This window comes from Electrona antarctica (assembly GCF_951216825.1).
Source record: "Electrona antarctica genome assembly, chromosome: 10".
Classification (NCBI taxonomy): Eukaryota; Metazoa; Chordata; class Actinopteri; order Myctophiformes; family Myctophidae; genus Electrona; species Electrona antarctica.
In genome coordinates this window covers 51,833,115-51,858,486 of record NC_136791.1, presented here as the reverse complement: position 1 = coordinate 51,858,486, position 25,372 = coordinate 51,833,115, and the positions used below count along the sequence as shown (strand labels likewise).

At 43.7% G+C, this 25,372-nt stretch overlaps 1 protein-coding gene across 1 annotated transcript in view; it reads right to left on the bottom strand.

Moving 5' to 3' along the window:
- Window positions 1–344: 344 nt before the first annotated feature.
- Window positions 345–25,372, bottom strand: part of phactr2 (phosphatase and actin regulator 2) — a 32,118-nt gene continuing 7,090 nt past the window's right edge. The window contains exons 2-12 of the mRNA XM_079511966.1: window positions 22,693–22,878; window positions 20,812–20,886; window positions 19,276–19,416; window positions 14,786–15,332; window positions 14,012–14,190; window positions 11,212–11,368; window positions 9,309–9,364; window positions 7,189–7,250; window positions 6,772–6,909; window positions 1,236–1,312; window positions 345–637 (exon numbers count right to left, since the gene is read on the bottom strand). Of these exons, the coding sequence (XP_079368092.1) occupies window positions 622–637; window positions 1,236–1,312; window positions 6,772–6,909; window positions 7,189–7,250; window positions 9,309–9,364; window positions 11,212–11,368; window positions 14,012–14,190; window positions 14,786–15,332; window positions 19,276–19,416; window positions 20,812–20,886; window positions 22,693–22,878 (1,634 nt within the window). The 3' untranslated portion in view covers window positions 345–621. The remainder of the gene's footprint in view (window positions 638–1,235; window positions 1,313–6,771; window positions 6,910–7,188; window positions 7,251–9,308; window positions 9,365–11,211; window positions 11,369–14,011; window positions 14,191–14,785; window positions 15,333–19,275; window positions 19,417–20,811; window positions 20,887–22,692; window positions 22,879–25,372) is intronic.

The following is a 25,372-nucleotide window of genomic DNA, read 5'->3' as shown; positions in this document are numbered from 1 at the left end:
TCACTTCGTGTGAATGGAGATCTTGGGGTAAAAAAAAAGAAAAGAAAATTAAATAAAAATAAAAGAAGCCTAGTGAACCGGAACATTAACTTAAGCCCACGGGGGTTTCAAAAATAAATAACGGGTCCAAACCAGAGTCCTATACACACTGTAGCTCTAGCTCAGACCATAGACAGGTGCATGTGTATATTGTGGCTAGTATCCATTGACATCCTAGGTCCAACCAAGGACTGTCTAAAGAGGACGGGACGCGAAGACCGTACGGGCGGCGCCATGTTGCTTATGGTGCTCCATGGAAGGAAAGAAACATGCGCAGTTCAGACCAAGGAAGCTGAACGCGGAAGTGTTGGCTGCATATAGCCCATTGCGCATGTTTCTTTCCTTCCATGGAGCACCATAAGCAACATGGCGTCGCCCGTGCGGTCTTCGCGTCTCGTCCTCTTTAGACAGTCCTTGGGTCCAACCTGCAACCGTGGCCTTATAGACATAGTCAGTGGCTGTGGAATCCCAAAGAAAAGTCAACTGAAATGGGGCACTGGGGGGGTGTTGAAGGCTGGAGAAAGGTAGAAGCCAAGGCCTTTTGGAACTTATTGGCCTGAAATCCTGTTGGACTGAGCATGCTTAGGGCCGGTGGAACCTGTGAACACGGACACAAATGTTTCATGTTAACATATCCAGGGCGTGACATTATATTAAGGCTTGTCCGCTTGTCCGGGACAAGTAATACATCTTTCCGGACAAGTGCATTACATTTTTTACTCGTCATTCTTTGTGCTAAACGAGCGATCAATGGTATGGCTCGATGATTACGTGAAATATTTAAAACATGTTTTATGAATTAAAAAACGAAATGCAAATAGGTCTATTGAGAAAGTATGCATGCCAATCAATGGACTTCCCTTAACTTGTTAGCGCTAGAAAGTCTGTGATATACATTTCATGTATTCCAAATACAAAGCCATAGATCAGTCCTATCCAGACTGACCGCTTCGGCATTTAAACTTGTAGCACTGCGTGTGTACTCACCCAATAATTAATTCCTAAGACTTGAAGTCGTTTTGGGAGCTTGTTTCAGATTTTGTCAGATTAACTAAGCACTCTTTCATACTTTGTCATAATGGTGTCACATGAAATGGCCTATGACACAGATCTGCTATTTCAGCTGCAATTTAGACGCTCATTTGCATACTGTGTAAGTGTATGTATTTACCAGTTAAATGGATTGTTGCGATTACCTGGTGTAATGTTTGCTCTCCTCGTGAACGTCCATCTCTCGACTCTTAAACTCATTCAGCTCTTTGCGGATAGCAGCCTGGGCAGGGGGCAGAGAGCACGGAGCGTGCACGCACGCACGCACACACACACACACACACACACACACACACACACACACACACACACACACACACACACACACACACACACACACACACACACACACACACAATCTGTAAGCATCTTCCATAGTCTATAATCAGTTCCTAACCTTATCCCCCAACATTTTACAGTGTTCGTACCTACATGCCCTACCTAGCCGACCTTAACAAAACCTTAAACCCAAGCTGCCATACCTTGGCTCCAGGGTGAAAAATAACTACAAATGTAAATTTGAACAAAATGATCCCTTTCACAATCTTGACAAATGGTATATTCCCAGGTTCAGCGGGTCAGCACAGGTGCAATGCATTATTGTTTAGCAAGGATCAGTGGCGCGTTTTTTTCAAGCACGTGGCGAGAGTTGTTTTGTTGTGCTTAGTTGGTAAAATTGGTAAAAAAAATATTTTGGGGTTAAATGGACAATGGATCAAGTTCTGTTATGAATTAATTTGGAGCGAAACATTGGAACAGGATGGAAATGGAGGTCGCAACATTTTGACTTTATGTTGTCCCTCTTTGACTCAGATTGAAGCCACATTGACAGCCGCTGCAGTGGAAATGTTTTGAGTGACAGTGACAGCTCACACCCGTGCATCACAGCCATCAGAAGCGGTGAGAAGTACAATTTCATAGGGGCACGGTGGCACGGCACAGTCAGTAGTGCTGTCGCCTCACAGCTAGAGGGTCCTGGGTTCGATTCCCACTGGGGACGCTGTGGGCATGTTCTCTCCTCCGCGTCATCAGTGCCCATACCCGGGGCGGGGATGACGAAAGGGCCCTTCTGTGTGGAGTTTGCATGTTCTCCCCGTGTCCCCTAGTAGTCCGGCAGCCGAGGTGGACGGGTGGGGAATTTGGTATATAGTCTTTTTTTATTGGCCTAAAATATTGTCTATATACATACACTCATGAATCCACTTGCTGACCGGCTGAAAGTATTGGGCAATTTTTTTATAGGGGTTTCTTGTGACCCTACCATTAACATCCTATGGCAGGCAAAAATGTCAAACTTTCCTTTTGCTTTAAGTAGCATGTGACATCAAACTAGGGGTTTTTAATGATTCTGAATCCATTCCAAGCATTAGTTTTGCACAAAATACACATTTTGAGCACATTTGGGCAAGTGGCTATGCCTGCTTTTAGCCCAAGGAGTGTATTTTGTGCAAAACTAATGCTTGGAATGGATTCAGAATCATGAAAAACCCCTAGTTTGATGTCACATGCTACTTAAAGCAAAAGGAAAATTTGACATTTTTGCCAGCCATAGGATGTTAATGGTAGGGTCACAAGAAACCTCTATAAAAAAGATTGCCCAATACTAACAGCCAGGCAGCAAGTGGATTCATGAATGTATGTATATAGACAATATTTTAGGCCAATAAAAAAGACTACCGGTATATACCAAATTCCCCACTTTAACCCATTTAGACCTGACGCCGCATCTGTGTCACATTATAGCGTTTTAACCACTTTCGGCACAATTTTAAACTTAAGCTATTGAAAAATAGCAGATCTACAAGCTCATAGCGCGCGCTACGAGCTTGTAGGTCTGCTATTTTTTTTTAAATCGTGAACATCTTTGAATATATTTTCTTTCAGAGCGTTTTAAACTCAAATAGTTGCTTCTGGGGAGGTCCCTGGAACCACATATTTTGAGATGGGGGTCCGTGGCTCAATAGAGATAATTCTGGGGGTCCTTGTCATGAAAAAGGTTGAGCACCACTGACATAGAAACATTGGTTTTTGAGAAAGATGTTAGGATTTAGAAGCCTTTTTTAAAATTTCAATATCAGGTCTAAATGGGTTAAACAAAATAAGCCTGTCGGCTGCCAGACTATAGGGCAGGGGTTCTCAACGCTTTTGGCTGGGGACCCCCGGAAATGTTTTGGCCATGTCTCGCGACCCCCGTCCCGCCTCCCCTCCCCACCCCCAATACAAAAAAATAACTGTAATAATAGAGAAAATATATCATAGATGAATACTGAAACCAGATATAATCATTAAGGAAAGTTTTTTTTTTTTAAAGATATTTTTTTTGCGGCTTACGCCTTTTATTGTTTTTTGAAGGGACAGACAGTAGGCTGACAGGAAACGGGAGAGAGATGGGGGAAGACATGCAGTAAAGGCCGTGTCGGGCTCGGGAGTAGAACCCGCGGCACACTGCGACTGGATTACCAGTCGGGTGCCCAGACAGTTACGCCACCGCCTGGGCATTAAGGAAAGTTTATGCATGTACTATGTGTACTATGTAAACTCTTCATTTCCATTTTCCAAAAAAAATGAAAATAATTTGGGGACTCCCCAAAATAATTTAGCGACCCCCCCCCCGAGGGGTCGCGACCCACGGGTTGAGAACCCCTGTCCTAGGGTAGGTACCCTCACAAAAAAACATGCAGTAATCCTGGTCTCTAAACTGCCTCCCCCTGGCCAGCCGGGGCGCCTGATGGAGGGGAAAGGAACTGGAACCTGCAATGAAACCTGCAATGTGTGTGTGTGTGTGTGTGTGTGTGTGTGTGTGTGTGTGTGTGTGTGTGTGTGTGTGTGTGTGTGTGTGTGTGTGTGTGTGTGTGTGTGTGTGTGTGTGTGTGTGTGTGTGTGGGGCAACAGTGACACTTGGTTGTGAAAACCAACCAAAAGCTATTTTCGTGCTCGGACAGACCCAGCCAGCCAGGGACACGCATAGCTGTCTATAGGAGTGGTTGCACCACTCAAAAAACCCCTGCCCCCTGTGCAGCAGGGGGCAGCATGAGCAACATGAACACAATGTTCCCTCCCTGTGCAGCAGGGGGCAGCATGAGCAACATGAACACAATGTTCCTTCCCTGTGCAGCAGGGGGCAGCATGAGCAACATGAACACAATGTTCCCTCCCTGTGCAGCAGGGGGCAGCATGAGCAACATGAACACAATGTTCCCTCCCTGTGCAGCAGGGGGCAGCATGAGCAACATGAACACAATGTTCCCTCACTGTCTTGAAGAGAAGTTAAAAGTAATTAGCAGCTGTTTAGTGTTTTCACATTCTTTCTGCATGTTCTTTCTTCATCAATCTGAGTGAGTTGTCAACAATACGTTCTACTAGTATTTAGTTTAGTTAAGTTTAATTGAATTGCAAATAATCCACAAATCATGTTGGTTAAAAGATATTTGAGGATAAAACCTTTACATTTTCCACTATACTGATCCATGTTTACATCTAGTTATGTGATTCAGAATTTGGTCAGAATTTATTGAAAGGATAGCCCCTTGAGATGTGGCATCTCATTTTAGAGGGGGTCCCGTACACAGGTAAAAAACATTACATACAGTACAGTGCAGTTACACAAATAGACAGTGCACAATAGACAATACAGACATGTACAGATACAGTTAGCTTGCTCATCCTCTCCCACCCACTCCCCCATCCCCCCAACTTTTTCTGGATAAGCATATTAAGAGTACAGTACAGTGACTTGAAACAGGTGTCAGAAGTAAACAGCAGTACGGGCAGTGTTAGTAGCATGAACAGGTTGTTTTGAGGTGTGAATACAGGTAGGTCCTGAAGCAGCCAGGGGAGGTCACAGATCTTATAGAAAGAGGAAGATTGTTCCAGTCAAATGGAGCTTTGTAATGGAATGATCTACGTCCGGTCTACGTTCCCAGAAGAATATTCTTCTGGGAATAGCAAAATAGGGATGTTGAGTATTTCCAAGTGGATATGGGGATGTATATAGTACCAGTGACTGTTTCAGGTATGGAGGGCAGTTTGAAGTGCACACATTTAAAGATGAATTGGTACCAGTGAAGTTGTCTTCTTGCCTTAGGCTGCAGCCAGTCAAGTGAACTGTATAAGGAACAGTGGTGTGTTCTGTATGGGCACCTCAATACAAATCGGCATAGTGAGTTATTTAATACGTTAAGAGGTTTGAGGATGGTTTCTGTGGTGTTCTGATATACTATGTCGGCGTAATCTACAATGGGGAGTAGTACTTTGTTTATGATTATTTTCCTTACTTCAAATGAGAAGCAGTTGATGGAGGGGTATAATGAGCACAAACTGCCGTAGGTTTTCTTTAGTGTGAGATCAATGTGGGGTTTGAAAGAAAGTTCAGTGTGATACCAAGGTATTTGAATGTGACCACTTTCTCCAGGTTAGAACCATCATTGAATTTAATCCGTAGATCAGAGGTTTTTGCACTACTGCGGGAGTGGCCGAATAGCATGCTGCAGGACTTCTTTTTGTTCCGTAAAAGCATATTGTTTTGAAGCCATTTTTGGACCAGATTAAAATCAGACTGTAGGAGGTGTTGAATTTGGTGAGTGTTTTTGTCAAACGTAGATAACAGTGTCATCGGCATAGAGTTGGACTTGACAGTGGGAACAGATATCAGGTGGGTCATTTATGAATATAGAGAAGAGGAGTGGTCCCAGTATAGACCCCTGTGGAACACCTTTCTCTACTAATGAAAAGTCTGATTTAGAGCCTTGTAGTGCTACACACTGACGCCTGTTGTGGAGATAGGAATTGAACCATAGGAGAGCGTTTCTATTTAAACCAACAGAGAAGCGTTTGTCAAGAAGGAGGTAGTGGTCAACCATGTCGAATGCTTTGGAAAGATCAATGAATATTGCACCAGTGAGATGCCTTTTGTCAAAGGACAGAAGTACGTCGCTTGTGAATTTTAAGGTAGCTGTGGTTGTGGAGAAGTGTGGTCTGAATCCTGATTGAAGAGGGGATAAAATGTTGCCACGGTTAATGTAATCTGATAGCTGTTTGTAGATAAGTAAGTTTTTCGAAGACTTTCGCAATAGTGCAAATGCTGGAAATGGGTTTTATGTCGGTTGGGTCTCCAGTTTAAAAAATGGGGGTGACTCTTGCACTTTTCCAGATTGAAGGGAGTGAGGAGGTAGACAGAGAACATTCAAACATAGTGAGATTCCTCTATATAATATTGATATAGCTTAATAACATTTAATAGTGGAAAATAAACGCTTCTCTCCATTAGTTCCTGAGTAATCCTTTGGAACCTGGAGCTGAACGTGAAAACCCCCCACCGCCCACCCCTTTTTTTCCCTCACTGTATATGTTTCTTTTCCCTTTTTACCTCCTTTATGATGAATTCCTGTTCTGTCCTTTGTCTATATAGAAGTGTCTATTTGTACGTCTCTAAATGTTTTTGATGAATTGAACATTGTGGACCCTATTGGAAACAAGTGTAATGCTTAATTGGGTCGTCCACTCACAGTTAACAGCCTTTGTATTGAGTTTGTGCTTGAAATGTACTGTAATTCTGCAAACTGTTAATACATTTTTCAATCAATCAATCAATCAAAACCATTGCATTGTCATTTTGGGTAAGGTTGAATTAGTTTTAAGATGCAAGGAAATCTAAAATGAAATAAAGTGGCCAGTTGGGGGTACCTTGTCAGCTGGGGTGAGCCGTGTCCAGGGTTTGTCTGCCCGCCGGTCGTACTCCTTGGCATCGGTCACCTCAACGTACTCGTTGAAACGCAAGATCCTCCGAGCCACCAGATCTGCGACTGAAGGCCTCACACTTAGCTATGGAGAGACAGAGAGAACGTCACTGATAGAAGGTGGGGTTTGGTTGTGGTAGGGTGGAAATAGAGCAATATTCATTTGCAATGTTTGAATCATGTTTTTGTTTTTCTGTCACTGGCACACAAATGGTTGTACAATTCCATCTCTGGCCACTAGATGGTGGTAATTCAGCGTAATCTGTGCGTTTTTTCCCCCCCTGCTTGCATGAGTCACAACAGACAATGAACAGTCCATAATGTAAGCTAAATATAGTGTGTGTGTGTGTGTGTGTGTGTGTACCTTTCTGGAAAGTCTCCTTTTAATCTCTTGAAACCTCTCGTGCACCTCTGTTTCATTATTTTCTGTAGACATACAAGCAACAGGGTCAGTCAACATCCCAAGGGACAGTACATACAGTAAACTGCACTTTCTGTTCACACCTATTATATTGCTTTTTATTTTATTTTTTGCTTTCACCTTTTTTTTTATTTTTTATGGAGGGACAGACAGTAGGCTGACAGGAAATGGGGAGAGAGATGGGGGGGAAGACATGCAGTAAAGGCTGTCGGGATCGGGAGTCGAACCCGCGGCACACTGCCAGACTGGATTGCCAGCCAAGGTGCCTGGACCACTGAGCCATGGCCCAGGCCACCTATTATATTGCTAATAAATATGTAAACAAAAGCATTTCAGGTTGCTTATGACCAGAGCTTAACATTTAAGAAACACAAATACATTTTACATTCTTTCCGTTTTTCCATGTTCTTCTTCTTGTGTTTTCACATGTCCATATACGTGGTTTTGTGCATGTATGGGAGTCCTGGGAGACAGACGGGCTCAGCCAGGGACCCTGGGATGTTGGTTGAACTTTGACCCTCTAGCAGTCCCATCAGAGGTTTACCAGTAAGCCATCTGGGTTTCATAACAGAATTACCAATCAACTAAGTCCGCTTTCCCACAAGAACGTTTATGGTAACCAGTCCTTTTTCTTACTGCTTTGTCATAAATAATGGATGCTACATTGTCTTTGTGGCCACAGTCTTAGTTCGGTAATGGTCTGCGATTATTACTGTGGATGTCTGTAATTTAAATGTGTTACCATCCAGTAGTGACTACTGAGTAGTCCATAATATTTGGCCTACTGCAGGCCAAATGCTGTGTCTAAGAGGTTGGTAGATATTTTAAATGGGGCTTTTTTTGCGGCTTCTGCCTTTATTTTATATTTTTTTATAGTAGGTTGACAGGAAATGGGGAGAGAGATGGGGGAGTGACATGCAGCAAAGGCCGTCGGGATCGGGAGTCGAACCCGCGGCACACTGCCAGACTGGATTACCAGCCAAGGTGCCTGGAACGCTGAGCCACGGCCCAGGCTTGGTTGCTATTTTACACTTGAAACGCATGAAGCCAACAGTATTGCATTATTGGTCAATCTCAAAATGGGTTCAGTCAGGCCTTGTGGAAAATAGATGTTTCCAATACCAAACCTAATGTTATATCAAAGTGAATCCCATTTAAAAAGCGCCTGGAGCAACAACACCACCGTTCCCCAAGATAGAAAAAGTAGCTAAAGAAATCCTCCAGCAGCAGAGTGTTCATAGTGTAACATGTCCAAATCAAATCAAACAGAATGAATTGATTCAGTTTCACAATTGATCATGAAATTGATCCAGAAGAGTAAATTGCAGTTCCTCCTGTAATGGACATCTGCACACAAACAGAACTCAAAATCACACCCGTGTGAAGTGAGTGGTGCAACTCCGTGTGGGTGTCCCCGGGGGGTCCCCGGAAGTTCCAGGCCCACATGAACGCGCCCAGGGTGCCAGCCCGGTTCCGGCGAGCCGCCCCGCGTCCGAAACGGTAGAGCAATGACAGAGTTACCATGTGGGGGTCCCCGGGGGTCCCAGGAACATCCAGACAGAACATTTTTACAGTACTGTCTGTATGTGTTAAAACTAGTGGACCAGGACCCAACTAGTGGACCAGGACCCAACAGTGGACCATGAAGGTAATTTTATGCTTTGTGCGTGTCAAACGACACAATTAAAGTAAACAAAATGTGTTACGGAGGAACTTCTGAAAAAAATGATGCTGCCTGTGACGGTATGAATGTTCAAGACATGTAGTGCAGCTTGTTGCTTGTTGTCCAACACTTGCTCAAAGCCTAAATGTATCTTGAAATGATCTGATAAGGCCCAGACCAGTCAAAGACAAATTATAACAGTGCTATTTTTTTTTTACCTTGCCTTACCTTATATTTCAACATTCGTTATTATTTGCTGAAAAGAAGCAAAAAGGAAAAACCTTCTCGCTGTCAAGAACATTGTAAAATGTAAAGGCAGCATTGAGGCTACGACAAAACTCACTGACAGCCATGGAGATGTGAGCTTAAGAATATTCAAACTCAATTCACTGCAACTCACGTTTCAGAATATTCCTCTGCTCCAGCTCTTCAGTGGAAGGTCTCTGACTCAGACGCCTGGCGAGAGAATAAAGACAAATCATTACCTGTTCATCGTAACTTTGGGTTCGTTCATAACATCTTGCAATCATAAAATGTTCACACACTGTAGTCTAGGCTCTGGCAGGAGGCAGGAAACAAATTAAACATGAAACGATAATAACACCAATTATTATTAACCTTCACATTAAACGTGTTTACAAAACACACAACAATCGCAACACCTCTGGTCCACTTCACCAAGTATGAATGCACAAAGCCAACGGTGATCAAATAGCCACAATGCAGCTGTAGAGGAAATATATTTAACAGCTGTGGATAATTGTGACCAGTTAGAAATGTCCGTGTCAATTGTAGTGTTATGTTATGATGAAGGCTGAGACCTGCAGGTGTGTGTGTGTGTGTGTGTGTGTGTGTGTGTGTGTGTGTGTGTGTGTGTGTGTGTGTGTGTGTGTGTGTGTGTGTGTGTGTGTGTGTGTGTGTGTGTGTGTGTGTGTGTGTGTGTGTGTGTGTGTGTGTGTGTGTGTGTGTGTGTGTGTGTGTGTGTGTGTGTGTGTGTGTGTGTGTGTGGTGCGACAGTAACTCAGTCTGATTGCTCGGGTCGGTTCAAGTCCAGCACGGACCACAGGATGGAATGGTTCACCTACTGGAAACCCCTAAATGCCTATTCATACTCCAGCTTTAGGTGATAAGGTGACCACCGTGGTGGTTGGGGAAACTTCAACATGATCTCACACGGGTGAGCCGCTCACGCTCACCCGAACACATCTCTCTGTTTTTACTAACCACCATTTTTCACCTAATGAAAAGGCCATAACTGCTGGGTGACGCTACTCGGCAGCTCATCACTCCAACATAAAACGGAGAGAAAAAATATTTTCCCTCGGAAACTCTATACTGTACGTCCTTGACCGCTGTCCTCCAGGGCTTTACATTTGACCCCCTTTTCTCTACAACAAATGTATCTACAAGCTCGCATTAACGCAGGTTACGAGACGTAGTGAACTTGCCAATCGGCTATTTATTTTTATTTTTTTAAATAAATTTGTAACCCATTTTTCACCCGTGTCAATGATCTACTGTGATCCTGGGCTCTACACACCCTCCGCCAACCTAGTCCCCATATATGGGGGACATGGGGAGAGCAACGGACTTGAACTCATGCTTCCTTCATGCCTGAGTGTCCAAGTTGCTCCTTTACACCTGACAGGGGGGGGAGTTTCCCTGGTTGGACGTAGCGCGTGGAAGGAACATGTTATTCCAACCAGTTCCTTTCCCCTCCATCAAGCGCCCCAGCTGGCCAGGGGGAGGCAGTTTAGAGACCAGGATTACTGCATGTTTTTTGTGAGGGTACCTACCTACCCTAGGGGACACGGGGAGATCGGCTATTTTGATAGCTTATTATGGCATGCCTAGACTAGACTAGCAGTCATGTGGCGGCGGTAAACTTCTTCATCCGTTATTCATGTGTGTGTGTACTGTAAGTGTGAGTGTCCACGCTCTGGATTTGACCGGTATGGTTTCCTGCATGGTGTGTGCAGCACTGTACCTCAGGGGTTCTCAACCCGTGGGTCGCGACCCCTCGGGGGGTCGCCAAATTATTTTAGGGGGTCCCCAAATTATTTAAAAAAAAAAAGAAAAAATGATTTTTGTTTAAAAAAAAAAAATTCACGATTTTTCAAAAATAGCAGACCTACAAGCTCGTAGCGCGCCACTCGGTGGCGCGCTATGAGCTTGTAGATCTGCTATTTTTCAATAGCTAAATTATAACAATGCTTAAAACACCAAAAGGGGTTCCCGCCCAAAATGGTTTAAGGTTATTGTAGCAGTCAATTTATATTGGGGGTTGAGAACCCCTGCTGTACCTGACTAATTTGGAGCCTATCTGTTGTCGTAGTTCGAGTCTCTCATTCTCTGAGCTGCGTGGTAGAATGTTCTTGTCCTCCAGTTCTCTCTGGCTGGGTCGGTTCCTCAGCTTGATGTTGAGTGTGTCCCTCCGGCGGATCTTTGTAGCCAGGGAGCCTGGAATGCAGAGACACAAGGGAAATGTGTCCCATGGGCTTCTGGAGCTATTGGAATGAGATCTATTCTACACGGCAGCCAGCTGTTAGTAACCCTCCAGGTAACAGCGATGACAAAGGGCAGGAGGCTTCTAAAAGTGGCATCTGAATAAATGTGTGCTTAACCCATTTTGACCTGAGATCAGATTCTAAAAATGTCTTCTACATCCTGACAGTTTTCTGAAAAAGCTATGTTTCTACGTCAGTCGTTCGATTTTTCAAAAATAGCAGACCTACAAGCTCGTAGCGCGCCACTCGGTGGCGCGCTATGAGCTTGTAGATCTGCTATTTTTCAATAGCTAAAGCATAACATAATGCTAACACCAAAAGGGGTTCCCGGCTTCCCGCCCAAAATGGGTTAATGTAAAGAAAGAGAGAAAGAGAGAAAGAAAGAAAGAAAGCCCATAGGACAAAGAGTCAGATGAAAAGGGTAATGAAGTTACAATCACCGTACAAAATAAATGTGACTAATCAGTTAATGTTAAATAGAAAATGAAGTAATTCAATTGCAGTTACTAATCAAATTATTGATTGACAACTTGGAGTGATTGAACCAGGAAATTGCCTATCCTGGTTTAAAACATTTATTTAGAAAGTCTTTAAAAATGTAAGGTTATTTTGATAAAATAATCAAAATGATTAAAACCCTGGTAAATTCATTTACCAGGGTAATCAGTCATTTTCTAACAGATTATATGTAAACCTCTCAACCCTACTAACAGGCTCACTGAGTCACTATCAGGCTGTCAAGACAGCTGTCAAAGTGAGATGGGGCTTCGGCCTGGGCCGTGGCTCAGCGGTCCAGGCACCTTGGCTGGTAAGCCAGCTTTACAGCGTGTCGCGGGTTTGAGTCGCGATCCCGACGAACTTTGCTGCATGTCCTCCCCCCCCCCCCCCCCCCCCCCTCCTGTCTACCCACTGCCACCTGTTAAATAAAGGCAAAAAAGCCCCCAAAAATATCTTAAAAAAAGAAAAGTGAGATGGGGCTCTACTTTGAACTGCTTTGCGACGCGTCGATATGGACGGCAAGCGACGGGAGCTTCTCGTCGGGAGTCTCCTGCCGACACGCTCGCGACTCTTTCAAACTGGCCGCCAGCCGACCGTCGGCACAATGTGGAGGTAGCTTTAGACACACTGGGCAACATTCAAAGTGTTTTATAATGGAAGTCAATGGGGCTTGGATCAGGCTGAAACCTACCCCAAATGTATCGGATGCTAGTTCTAGTTCTAACTTCTAATAGGCATATATATGTTGGTTACTTGTTCACATGTCATGTATATGCTCCACCTCAGCATCCATCTCCCAGGGGTCTAGCGCACAAGGGGGACTGCGTGTTGCCGGCTGATACCGACATTAAGCCATTACATTCCGGACCTACTTACTTAGATGTTATGTTTACCTACAGTAGTTACATTGTAGTACATAATTGATTTCTCAACAACTCTATTTACTTGACCCTGTTGTTTGTTGACTAGGGTTACTTTATTCTGGTTTTGCACTTTCCAAGTCGCTCTGGAATGCCTAAATGGTAAATTGTTGAAAAAGACAAAAGACGTGCACATCCACCCACACCCATGATTGGGCAGGTATAATACTAAGATTGGGCAAAATATAATACTAAGGAAAACATTGCTGGGGTCCGTTTGAATAAAAGTATTTATTGCACTCTTAACCCATTCTGGGTGGGAACCCCTTTTGGTGTTAGCATTATGTTATGCTTTAGCTATTGAAAAATAGCAGATCTACAAGCTCATAGCGCGCCACCGAGTGGCGCGCTACGAGCTTGTAGGTCTGCTATTTTTGAAAAATCGAAGAACCACTGACATAGAAACATAACTTTTTCAGAAAACTGTCAGGATGTAGAAGACATTTTTAGAATCTGATCTCAGGTCAAAATGGGTTAAAGTGCAGTGTGACGTTTCGGTCTACACACCCTTCATCAGACTGCCTGACGAAGGGTGTGTAGCCAGAAACGTCACATAGCACTTCAAGGTTTTCTTAGTTCTAGCTCAGGGGTTCTCAACGTTTTTGGCCGGGGACCCCCGGAAATGCTTTGGCAACGTCTCGGGACCCCCGCCCCGCCCCCTCCCGACCCCCAATATAAATTGACTGCTACAATAACCTTAAACCATTTTGGGCGGGAACCCCTTTTGGTGTTTTAAGCATTGTTATAATTTAGCTATTTAAAAATAGCAGATCTACAAGCTCATAGCGCGCCACCGAGTGGCGCGCTACGAGCGTGTAGGTCTGCTATTTTTGAAAAATCGTGATTTTTTCTTTTTTTTCTTTTTAATAATTTGGGGACCCCCTAAAATAATTTGGCGACCCCCCCGAGGGGTCGCGACCCACGGGTTGAGAACCCCTGTGAATCTAGCCCAGCAGTGTGCAAGTGTTTGTTAATTGTCCGTAAATTGTAACATTTCCTCATAAACTCTTCTCTAAACTAGTCTGATACACATGACGTTGCAGATCTCCAGCTGATGAGTATCCTACATTTGTTTTTTTATGAGCGACATGTGTGACATGTAGCCTTTGTGATTCGCTATTACTGTATGCTTATATATACAATGCCATGATAAAAAAAAAGATAAGCTAGTCCCATACTGGTTGTGAACTCATCCTCCTCTTCATCTTCTTCCTCGTCGCGGTACAAGATTGGTCCGTCCGAGTCCGAGTCACTAGCCTGGCTGTCCCCCCCCGGCTGGTCGGGGATCAGTGTCACCTCAGCCTGGTCCACATTCACATGGAGTCCCTGCTTCTTCTCAGTGTCACCCTCTGATGGCCTGGAGGACACAGTTACAAAACATTTTGAGTCAACTACATGACAGAGTAGAGAGAGAGAGATTGGAGGCTCCAGAGAAATGTTCAGTTGGTTTTAAGCGGTTGCTCAAACCTGATAATGTCCCATGTAACTAGTCACACTTTTCATTGAAATCAACTGCATAATCGGGGCGGCGGTGGCTAATGGGGGCGGCGGTGGCTCAGGGGTAGAGTGGCTGGATGGTAACCGCAGTGGTATGGTAATCTGCTGCCATCGGTGTATGAATGTGTGTGTGAATGGGTGAATGCAATCTCTGTAAAGCGCCTTGGATAAAGGCGCTATATAAAATGCACCATTTACCATTTATAATCAAGAAGATGATTGCAATCTTTAAATTTGTGAATCTTAAAATGAGCAGTGCATACATACACCACAAGGTGCCCTGGAGTCAGACAGGTGTTCAGAAACAAGTAGTGGTTATTTTTTTGGCCATGTGATAATTTTGGGACCTGATGGGTCTTCAGGGCCTGGGACTGAATTCTAACAGATGTGTAACCTTTTACTTGACTTACTTTATTATTTGTATTAACTTGAGTGTCCCTCCAAGAGATCCTTACCTCTGGCTGTTCTGTACAGTAGAGTCTGTTCCACCTGTATTCTTATCTTCTCCTGCTCCCTCGTCCTGGTCCCCTCCCTCCCCTCTCGCCCTCCCCCGTTTCTCCTTCTTTGAGGAGCCGTCTGTCTCTTCCTCTGTGAAGGAGGTGTCCTCTGTAGTAGGGTTAACGTGAGGAGTCCGATCTGTGGGCATGGAGTGGCCATTGACCTCCTTTCCCGCAGAGGAGGCTCCATGAGTGGTGGGCTGGTGCTCTGGGGCAGCGTGGGTCTCGTGATTCCTCCCTGCCCCAGGAGGTGACGCTGCAGGTGTGGTGGTCTGGGCGGCTGAGGCAGGGGGCTGGGGCCCGAGTCCTCCCGGAACACTAGTGACCCCCGGAGAGGGCCTGGGAATTACGGAAGAGAGAGGGGAGGAGCTGGGAGTCTCTGATTTGCGGTTGGTCCTTCCCTCTGCTCCGGGTCCCTCCTTGGACACCCGTGCACGAGGGGTGGAAGCAGAGGAGGAGGTGTTTTTCGTTGTGCCTCCTGTCTTCTTTGGATGGGAAGTTTTGGCTGAGAATAATAGGAGAGCAGGAGAGAAAGAGAACCAAAGGTAGGTTGAGGCTATGAAATTGTAGAGTTCAAAGTACTAAAATACTAAAATCTAACACGTCAGATGTCGGATAATTAATTTAAAGTATGTAGCCATTTCTACTGAAATAAGTCAAATGTCAGTTGGACAAAAAAAACATGTAATTAAGTAACAAATCCCCTCTTACCACATGCACAGTATCATCCTGGTATGTTATGTCTGAAAAATGTAACTCTAATGTAATTTCTACATTTAATACACAGATAAACAACAGATGCTATCAGGGTTGAAAGATCTTGGCTTCCAATTAATGATTTTCAATCAGAACTGCACAGCCCTTTGGCACCGAGGACCAAATATAGCATAGCAAAGATGCATTTATCAGTGAATCACCCATTGTGGATTCTGAAGCTCAGCCTGGGGACAGGGGTGATGACTAGAAGGCTCTTAGATATGAAGATACAGATATGAAGTTGCTATTGTACAATTTCCTGTGACTACACATAAAAGGGTCTACATAAATGCCTATAAACATCACATGTGATGCAATACTCCAGGGTCTGTATCACATATTTTAAACCATGCTGTGGGTGAAATAATATGCGTGCGCACACACACACACACACACACACACACACACACACACACACACACAAACTGACAGATGCTGCTTTGACTTGTAAACGTTTCCCTCAAGAATATGCATTGGTGCAGACGACACACACACACACACACACACACACACACACACACACACACACACACACACACACACACACACAGTAACATATACCCCAATGTTGACTAAATCTTGCCTAACATCATGCCAGGATTGAAACCACACCCATGCAAGCATGCATGTAGGTGTCCACACACACAACCCACAAACCGTATAAATGTATTGTACAGTCATTCACTGCAGTCTTTTCCAAACAGAGAAGTGTTTTTCTTTACTTCTGCATTCTCACAGAGACTGAAAGGGAATAATTCCCTTTGCTTACTCACTTGACATGAAGCCCTTTCAAATAAGGAGGGGACATTTACAGGAAGGGGAATAACTAGCACTACGGAGTACGGACACAACCAATTGACAGTTGCACGAATGCGAAGCGCAAGCTTGTAGGAGGGTCACAAAAACATGGTTTCACAAATACATTGGGGATGCATGGCGAGTCTGGAGCCTTCCTTATTTTCATAAAGTAAGACAGGTGCATTCCACAAACAGGCAGACTTGCTGGCACATACACAGGAAAACCGTTGGGTGTTAATTTAACTCGGAGGAGTTATACATGGAGTGCCGCGATTTTTGTCCTTTTTCTGTTTTGTATGTGTCTATGGAGTTAACATTACTCTAAGTCCAATAGACTCCCAGGTGTGGTTATTATATTCAATTATGTATGTCTTCCCTGTGTATTTCTGGTTTCTTCCTGAAAGCTGAAAGCCTTTGAGTCAAAAGGCCCAATCGAAATACACCACTTTAGTGACATCATAACCCTAACCCCTCCCCCATTATCATACAACAACAGCTGTGGATGAGGCTTAATAAGTTCAGGTGCGTGGTGCCAAGGTGAAAAACAGGTATACTTAATTAACTGGTGGGTGTGGCCACATAAAAACATATTTTAACACTTTCTGTACACTTTTTTTGAATAATCATAGCACCTGATGATCATGTTTTAGGGGGGGGGGGGGGTCATGTCACTCCATTTAAATTAACACTGAGGATTTCACTGCGCAGACACACAAACATACAGGCTCCAGTCCCAAGCAGCCGAGGTCCCACTTACCAGTCCCGCGACTAGTGTTGTTACTACTCCGAGGGTTCGTTTTAGCTTGTGCGGCTGTGCCTGTTTTGCCTGTGGTTTTGCCTGTGGCCTTTTTAACACCTGAGGCACCGTCCCTGTGCCTTGGAGTGCTCGTAGTAGTGCTGCCTACAGGCTTGGAAGAGGCGGGTAACGTGGCACTGTGCATTTTTTTTGCAACCTCTCGTGGCCGCGCCTGGCTACCCCGAGGAAGGGGTTTAGTATTGCGTCTCTCTGAGCAGGGTGGAGGAAGAGGGAGGTAAAATGTATAGGAGGTGGAGGTTAGCCAAAAAAAATGGAAAAAAAGACAGATTAAGGATATAGGGGAAAAAAGAAGCACAAACAGGTCAGCGGACAAGTATGCAGTTAATAGAAAGAAGAAGAGATGAAGAGAGGAGGCCGAGAGGCGCACAAAGACTGTCTATGAATCCACTGACCCATTCAGTACTCCCTCTATATAATAGGGAGCTCTGTGTACTTGTATAGTGAACCCAACTGCTACATAAAAAAACACAAAAAACACCAGTCGGGTCACCAGTCATTGCTGTCGTGTGTCAGATGAAATTACATTCGTAATCACTATAGTGCAGTAGGGAGTGATTTCATACACACACACAGCCAGTGGTGAGAGTGAATGATATTGATCTGTAGAGCAGAACATCTCACTGGAATTGTAGTTCTGTAGGAGGAGGCCAGTTTAAAACACATTTTCCACATTTTCGGAACATGGAAGGACTAATTCATACTGTTAACCTCTGCAGACACATGTGTGTGCGTGCGTGTGTGTTTGTCTTGTCTACTAGTGAATTCTGCATTTAGATTTCCGTGAACACAGCCAATTGTGTTGACTGGAGCGCAGGTGCATTACCCCTGTGCCACGCGGGCTGCATTAGTCATGTCCATGTGTCTGCCATGCTCTACACCGCAACCTTTTTTGGGATATTGACAAATAGGCAAACAGGTGCCTCCTAATGGCTATGAGTTCAATGCTAACGGGATTGAGATGAAAACAGTAAAACACTTTAGCGGCATCAGATAGTAGACCGGTGGCTGGTCTCCTGAGGTAGGGGAAGGCATTAGGTCATGATTATTGCTCTATTCGGCTTGTGCATGCCTGCTATAGAGGCTTATAATGGGTATATATCTATTTGAACACATTAGCCAAGGTCAGGGCTCCCGAGTCCCAAAGAGCAAACCAATGTCATTCAGTGTACTGCTGGTACATTAACAGTTCAGTCTATAAGAAAGGATATAAAAAGGAATAAATCTAAATATAGTTCACCATTTAGTGGAAATTGGTCTTAGGACCTGCTAACGACTAACCTGACTAGCTAACGACTACATTGACCTAGAACTGGTAATTAATCCAGCATCAATGAGCACTGTACCCATAAATTGGCTAAGATAAAAGCCAAGGCTTCTAAAATAAAAGTGTAATAACATGGGTGAGCCCATGTCTAAAGCCTAATTTTGCACATCATCTCAAGGTGATAATAATAATAAAAACATGGTTTTCAAGCGAGCAAGCCTATCTTAGTGTGAAAAACCTGTTTGTTTGTTATTGATGAGTAGAACAAATAAACTTTAAAGCATGCACATCTACTCACTAAAAACCAGATGCTCGGCAGAAGTCAGAATTCAAAAGTAATAACGTCTGCACACAGGGTCAAGCTCCCCAAGTTTTAAAAGTGTAGCCTATTGGTGACCCAGTGTGTGCACCAGCTCAGTGGCCTTGTGGTTAGAGTGTCCGCCCTGAGACTGGGAGGTTGGGGTTCAATCCCCGGCCAGGTCATACCAAAGACTCTAAAAATGGGACCCAGTGCCTCCCTGCTTGACACTCGGCATCAAGGGTTGGATTGGGGGTAAGTCCCTGCGACATACTAGCGTCATGTCCAGGGGGTGTACTTGTACATCAAGCTGCCTCACGCTACAGAAACAGGAGATAGGCTCCTGCCCTTATGGGCCTCATGGCTCGGCAAGGCTACTATTGGTGACCCATGATGCGTGACATTGTTGTGTGACAGACCATACATTTGGCTTAAGGCCTCAGACAGTATGCATGCCCCTGGATTCAATAAAACCCTGGACAGTCCTACAGAAGCTGGTAGATTGCTGCAGTCACCTGTTGAATCCTCAGTGCTATGTGGCCCAACGGTGTGTTCCTCTGATGGCGTCTCTGGCAACTCAACGTCCACTCTCACTTCCTCTGAGGTCACGTCGGGCGTGGCATGGCCGTTCAGGCTTTCACTGCTGACTGGCTCATCTGAAGGAGAACAAACGGAGTGCGATCCGCAGTTAATTCTGGAATACAAGAATCTCCTTTTCTGGAGGTTCACAACTACAGTCCCGCTGGACATGGGAGTACCGCTGGCTTTTATTCGATGTAATCAAGTTAGAGATAGACCTGCTGGGACATCAGGTGAATACAGTGGCGTGCACAGACATTTAGAGGGGCAGGTGCTCAAGTTAAAAAAGGGCACCTTGTGCAGCGCGTGGAACCGGCCGGTTGCCTTAATCCATTTTGGGCGGGAACGCCTTTTGGTGTTAGCATTATGTTATGCTTTAGCTATTGAAAAATAGCAGATCTACAAGCTCATAGCGCGCCACCGAGTGGCGCGCTATGAACTTGTAGGTCTGCTATTTTTAAAAAATCCAAAAAAAAGAAAAAAAGTTTTTTTTTTTTTTTTTTTTCAAAAGGGCACATTGCCAAAAGGGCAGGGGGTGCTCTAGCACCCCCTAGTGTCTATCTGTGCACGCCACTGGGTGAATCCAATAGGTAGACTCTAGAATGGATCGATTTGGTGTACAGACAAAATGTGGACCAAACCTTAACCACACCAAACCCATGCCTAAGAATTGTGTTGCAAAAATAAATGAATAATCCTGGCGGTTTTACTCATATGGATAAGAGAATCAACTGACTGTGAGAAATCGCTAATGTTACTGCTGCCGAATTAGTTAAATTTTCGCTAGAAACTGTATCAAATATGACTAAGTGACTATCGTAAACGATAGAGCCCTGACAATATCGCAGAGACAGTTTGTTTATTTTTGGACCACAATGCTTATATGAAACGATTTTAACACTTATGATGCTAAGGACGCACATCCTTTCAATTAAAACCGTGGGGTGCCTCAGACATGTATACACGTCTTTAGGTCCTTTTTAATGATATAAAACAGGATCGCTGAAATTCATTTTTTACACCGGCCGTTGCTAGGCAACGCCTTGCTCAGAGCTCCCGGACATGTTTTGCGTGTGCGCGCAGCCATTCACTTCCTTTTTCATGAGCCGACAAAACCTGCTATTCTCTCTAAATCTACGGCGCTCTCCATGGTTTTGATCAGAACGCCGATGTTCTGTCCTAATTTATGACTTGTCATGTATGACTATGACACGTTTGGAATATTAACGCTTCTAAATAGAGATCAGACTTATTAGCGCGAGGTAGTAATGGAACATTATACCTCCTGGTTTGGGGGGGGGGAAATAGAATGCTTCTGCTTGGCACTCTAGCACCTTTATTCTGAAAAAGTCCCCAGCTAAAGTAGTGTGAAACCCAATGTTATTCTAAAATACTTCCGGGAACGAGCGAGTCACGTCAGGACTTCTGTGCTCTATTGGGCGTAGGAATAACTGGGTGAGTGGCATATGAACCTTGATCAGCGATGAGTACTCCTCTTTTGATGAGCTCCTCTCTGGTCTGTCGGGTGGAGATCTTCCTCTCTAGAACTGAAAGACAAACATTTCAGTTCAGACATTTTACATTTTCACCAGCTGCTTATAAGCTGGACAAAAGAATACATGAAACAAAGTGTAACTGGGCAAAAAACAGGACACAAGTGGTAAACTGAAGACAAACATTAAACCTGTATATAGGAAAAATACCAAAAACATGTACAGGTTGAGGAGCAAAGGGTTATAATAAGGAGGTGGGGGTAGTCACTAGACTAAGGGGGTGGGGGGGTAATCATTTCCTCTCCCTTTGGCATGCTGAAAGGTGGATTTTCAGGCCTGTTTTAAAGGATGCCAGGGATTTGGATTTTTTTGAGGGAAGGAGCCGGGGCATTCCACACTTGGGTGGCAGTGCTGTAGAAGGAGAATTTGTTTTCAAAGTGGGTGGCACCAGATCGTTGTTCTCACTTCCTCTTGTATTGTGGCTGTGGGAGTCACTCACTTTTTTGAAGTAGTTTGTCAGGTATGCGGGATTGCGGGTACAGAGGGCATAGCTGCATTTACAATTTTAAATGTCAAAATGGGTTGCAAAAAGATGGGTCATGGGCCCCAGACCGAGGAGTAGTCGATTAATGGCTGATAAGACTACTAATGAATGACCTATTGTCCTAATCCTATACATTCAAATTATCAGTGTTTGCCCATTTATGAGTCTGAGAGTGTAAAAACAATTATTTACATTTGTACACTCCCAGAGTTAAATTAACACTGTTGCTGGCTGTGCAGTGCACAGGCTAAAAACCTGACTATATAATATGTCACCTCCTCTGAATTCTACTGTTGACTGTATACGACTTTAGCCTCAGGGCAAGACTACTTCACTCTCTCTTACACACATTAATCTCTCTTACTGTCTTTAACACTCTTATGTCTATCATAAGTCTATGTCTAGTGGGCAGATGTCAGTGACAGACATGACAGGAGTCATGTCACCTGACTTCATCCTCTCTCTTTTATCTGTGTCCCTCTAACTTTCATACCTGGAGGGTAACCTGAGACCAACTAGGCAAGACAGGCAAGTATGACGCCTAAATATGGAAACATAATAGAGGGGAGATCAGATAACTGAGTGGCCATAAAACAGGGGAAGAGTCTTTGCGTTCTTTTATTGTCTTCAGTTGCTTTTCATTCCTTAACCCAATTTAGACAACATTTTAAACAAATATACCTTTACAGCAGCCAATTTGACACAGGTGATACTATGATAATAATTACGGTTCCGTTCCATTCAGGTCAAACGGAGTCGAGGTGATGCTATTGCACTTTGGCTCACTGGAAAGGCTCTGCTACGTTAAATGAAATGGAACTTTAATTAGCACCATTGGTAACACCTTTGTTTACTGTACTATTTTATGTCAATATGGCTGCTGTGAAAAAGGTGTAATTGTAACACATGACTGGATGACGGTGATAGAAATGTATACGTCCATTCTTTTGAGAGGGTAATATAAACTGTGTTACATGTTTTCCACTTTGCAATATTCTATGTTTAGAACTGAGGATATGGAAGAATGTCACAATTCCTGCTTTTGCTAGGTTTGACTAAGATTATGATCTTCTGTTTTGACTTATTTGATTCTTTGACAGATATCTTGTGCACAACCAGTGCTTTGTGCAGTAGTGTTGATCATCCTTTATCATTCATTTAAAAGCTCCATCAAGAATCATGAGACAGTGGTATTGTTCACACTACTAATATGTTTAGGTTTATTACAAACTGTCTTGTGATTGAGACAAATCCATTAGGCATACAGTACACTCATTCAATCAAAAAGGATAGAGTAGAGGAGCGCATGCACCAACCTTTGGAGAGGTCCTGGAACTTGTCACTGGTCTTTTTCTTCCTCCATTTCCAGGGCTTGAACAGTTTCTCTAGCGTTGAGAGCTTCCCACGCGGCTGCCGTAAGGCCGGTGCATTCTGGGCCGGAGTGGCGCTGCCCACGACCATATCACAGTTGGCCAGTGAGGATGATTTCTCCAGTCCATCCACTAAAATACACACACACACACACACACACACACACACACACACACACACACACACACACACACACACACACACACACACACACACACACACACACACACACACACACACACACACACACACACACACACACAGTAGTTAAGTCAGTAATCAGCCTACTTGTTAGGAAATGCATTCCAACAGGCGTGGTGTGCCTGTTGGAATGCAGGTGTCACTACTCTCTTCCATAAGCCATGCCTGAAGCTCATAAGCTCATATCTCCCCTGGCCAACGTGGGTGGAATCCCTCTTGCATGAGGCGTTACTTGTTGGGTTTTGGTTTGGATCCCGACGTTACAGTCACAATTAACCCATTCAGGCCTGACGTCGAAATTTAAAAAAAAAAGTTTTCTAAATCATGACAATTTTCGGAAAGATTTGAGGCACATTTTAACGATTTTTCAAAAATAGCAGACCTACAAGTTCATAGCGTGCCACTCGGTGGCGCGCTATGAGCTTGTAGATCTGCTATTTTTCAATAGCTAAATTATAACAATGTTTAAAACACCAAAAGGGGTTCCCGCCCAAAATGGGTTAATGGTTAATGTGGTTAAATGCTAACGTGACATGGATGTGTTCCAGGTCTCAATGGATTAATATTGGAACAAACTATCTAGCGTTGTTCCGATACCGATATATCAGTATCAGAAAAGCTGCCGATACTGTCTAAAATGCTGATATCCGTATCAGTGAGTATGCCAGATTATGCCAATCAAATGCCACATTATCACATGATATATTTCATTTACCTACGGTATAGTTATTTGGTATTTTGAATACAATTATTGATGCTACACTTACTGTACTATTTTTAGATAATAGTAAACCTAAGTTGTTGCTGCACTTTAACAATTATTAATGGATTTTTTTTATTCCTAGATTCTTTTATTTATTACACACCTTTGTTGCAGGTATCAGAATCGGTATTGGAAAGGGAAAATAAATATCACAACATCTCTACAATAACTATCAAATATTGACAACTTGATAAACATAGGCATAAGCATTACTGTATTTAAGTTATAGTGAAGGAGGAAGAATGTGACTTGCATAAGCAACAAGTTATAAACAATTGGATTCTGTGAAATCATTTGGATCTTTAGCACAATTTCAATTTAGTGTAGATGTAAGTGATAAGGATGGATAGCTTTTCAATAGTCCACTTTAAAATATAAGGTTTTCCAATATCATACTTAACAACAACATGACATGGAAACCGTTTTCCCCCATAGTTCTGTGTGAGTGACTGCATACGTGCGTGCGTGACTGTGTGTGTATCTTGGCTTGATACTTGTCCTTCACTGGCTCCTCCCCTTCCTGTTGGAAAGTTAGAAGTCTGCCTATTTGTTGCGTGTGTGTGTACTTTATGTGTGTGTGCTCCCTACACGCCGGAACCTTGCAGAGGAAGGAGAGGAGGTGAGCTGTTTCCTCTGTCTTTAGGCAGTGAGAGGTTTCTGTCTCTGCTTTAACAGTTTCCCTTCAATGGCACTAAAATCACACGCTAAAAACGATACTCGGCACCACCAATGTTTGGTGTCCTGGCTTATTTTAAACCGAACTTTGCCTGAAAATGCTGGATTCTTCCATAGACAGGAGTACCTAACGTTAAAATAAAATCACACCCGTGTGAACTGAGTGGTGCAACTACTGAATTATAAGCTTTTTTTTTAGATCACTCTGACGTGATGTCGGTGATGTCAGTGACGTCACATACTGACCATAGCAACCGTGCTCACCCGTACAGGCACAAACACACACGGGTACTAACAAAGCCAGCTGTTGGAGTGGTTTGCACCACTCAAAAATCTAAATTATGCAAATCTTGATGAACTCAAATTCTGTATATTCAGATCATACATGACTTTAAAAAATCAGACCAGTCTGAAGCGAGTGGTGCAACAGCCCCGCCTATTGGTACTCTAAACATCGGGACATAGTCACATAGGTTAGGACATAGGGACATTGCTGTTCCTTGGAGTGGTTGCACCACTCAAAAAGGATGCACATCGAATAGTAGGCTACACAGTAACATATACGTTATGTTGTTTAATATAATCAAGTATTACACTATAGACCAATATATTATTTGTATGTGTAATAAAATTGGCTTTTATACAGTATTTGACAAATAACGTCCCAGTAGTACACATACATTAACAGGAACTAACAGTGCAGTAGTGTACAGTATGCACTGTAATGGGCAACAATGAACTTCAGAAAGAACAGCCTTTATAAGGAACCTCCACTATTCCTCTTGCTCAGGGTAAAGGTCAAATGCTACCGTAAGCCAGTAGGAAACATAATTGGAAAGTCTGTGTCTTTGTAATTTCCCTCTATTGAGTTTAGACAGACCTACCCTCACTTCCTCTCCAAACGTTCACACACATCTATCACAGAGGACAGTCCCTATAGGACAGGGGTTCTCAACCCGTGGGTCGCGACCCCTCGGGGGGTCGCC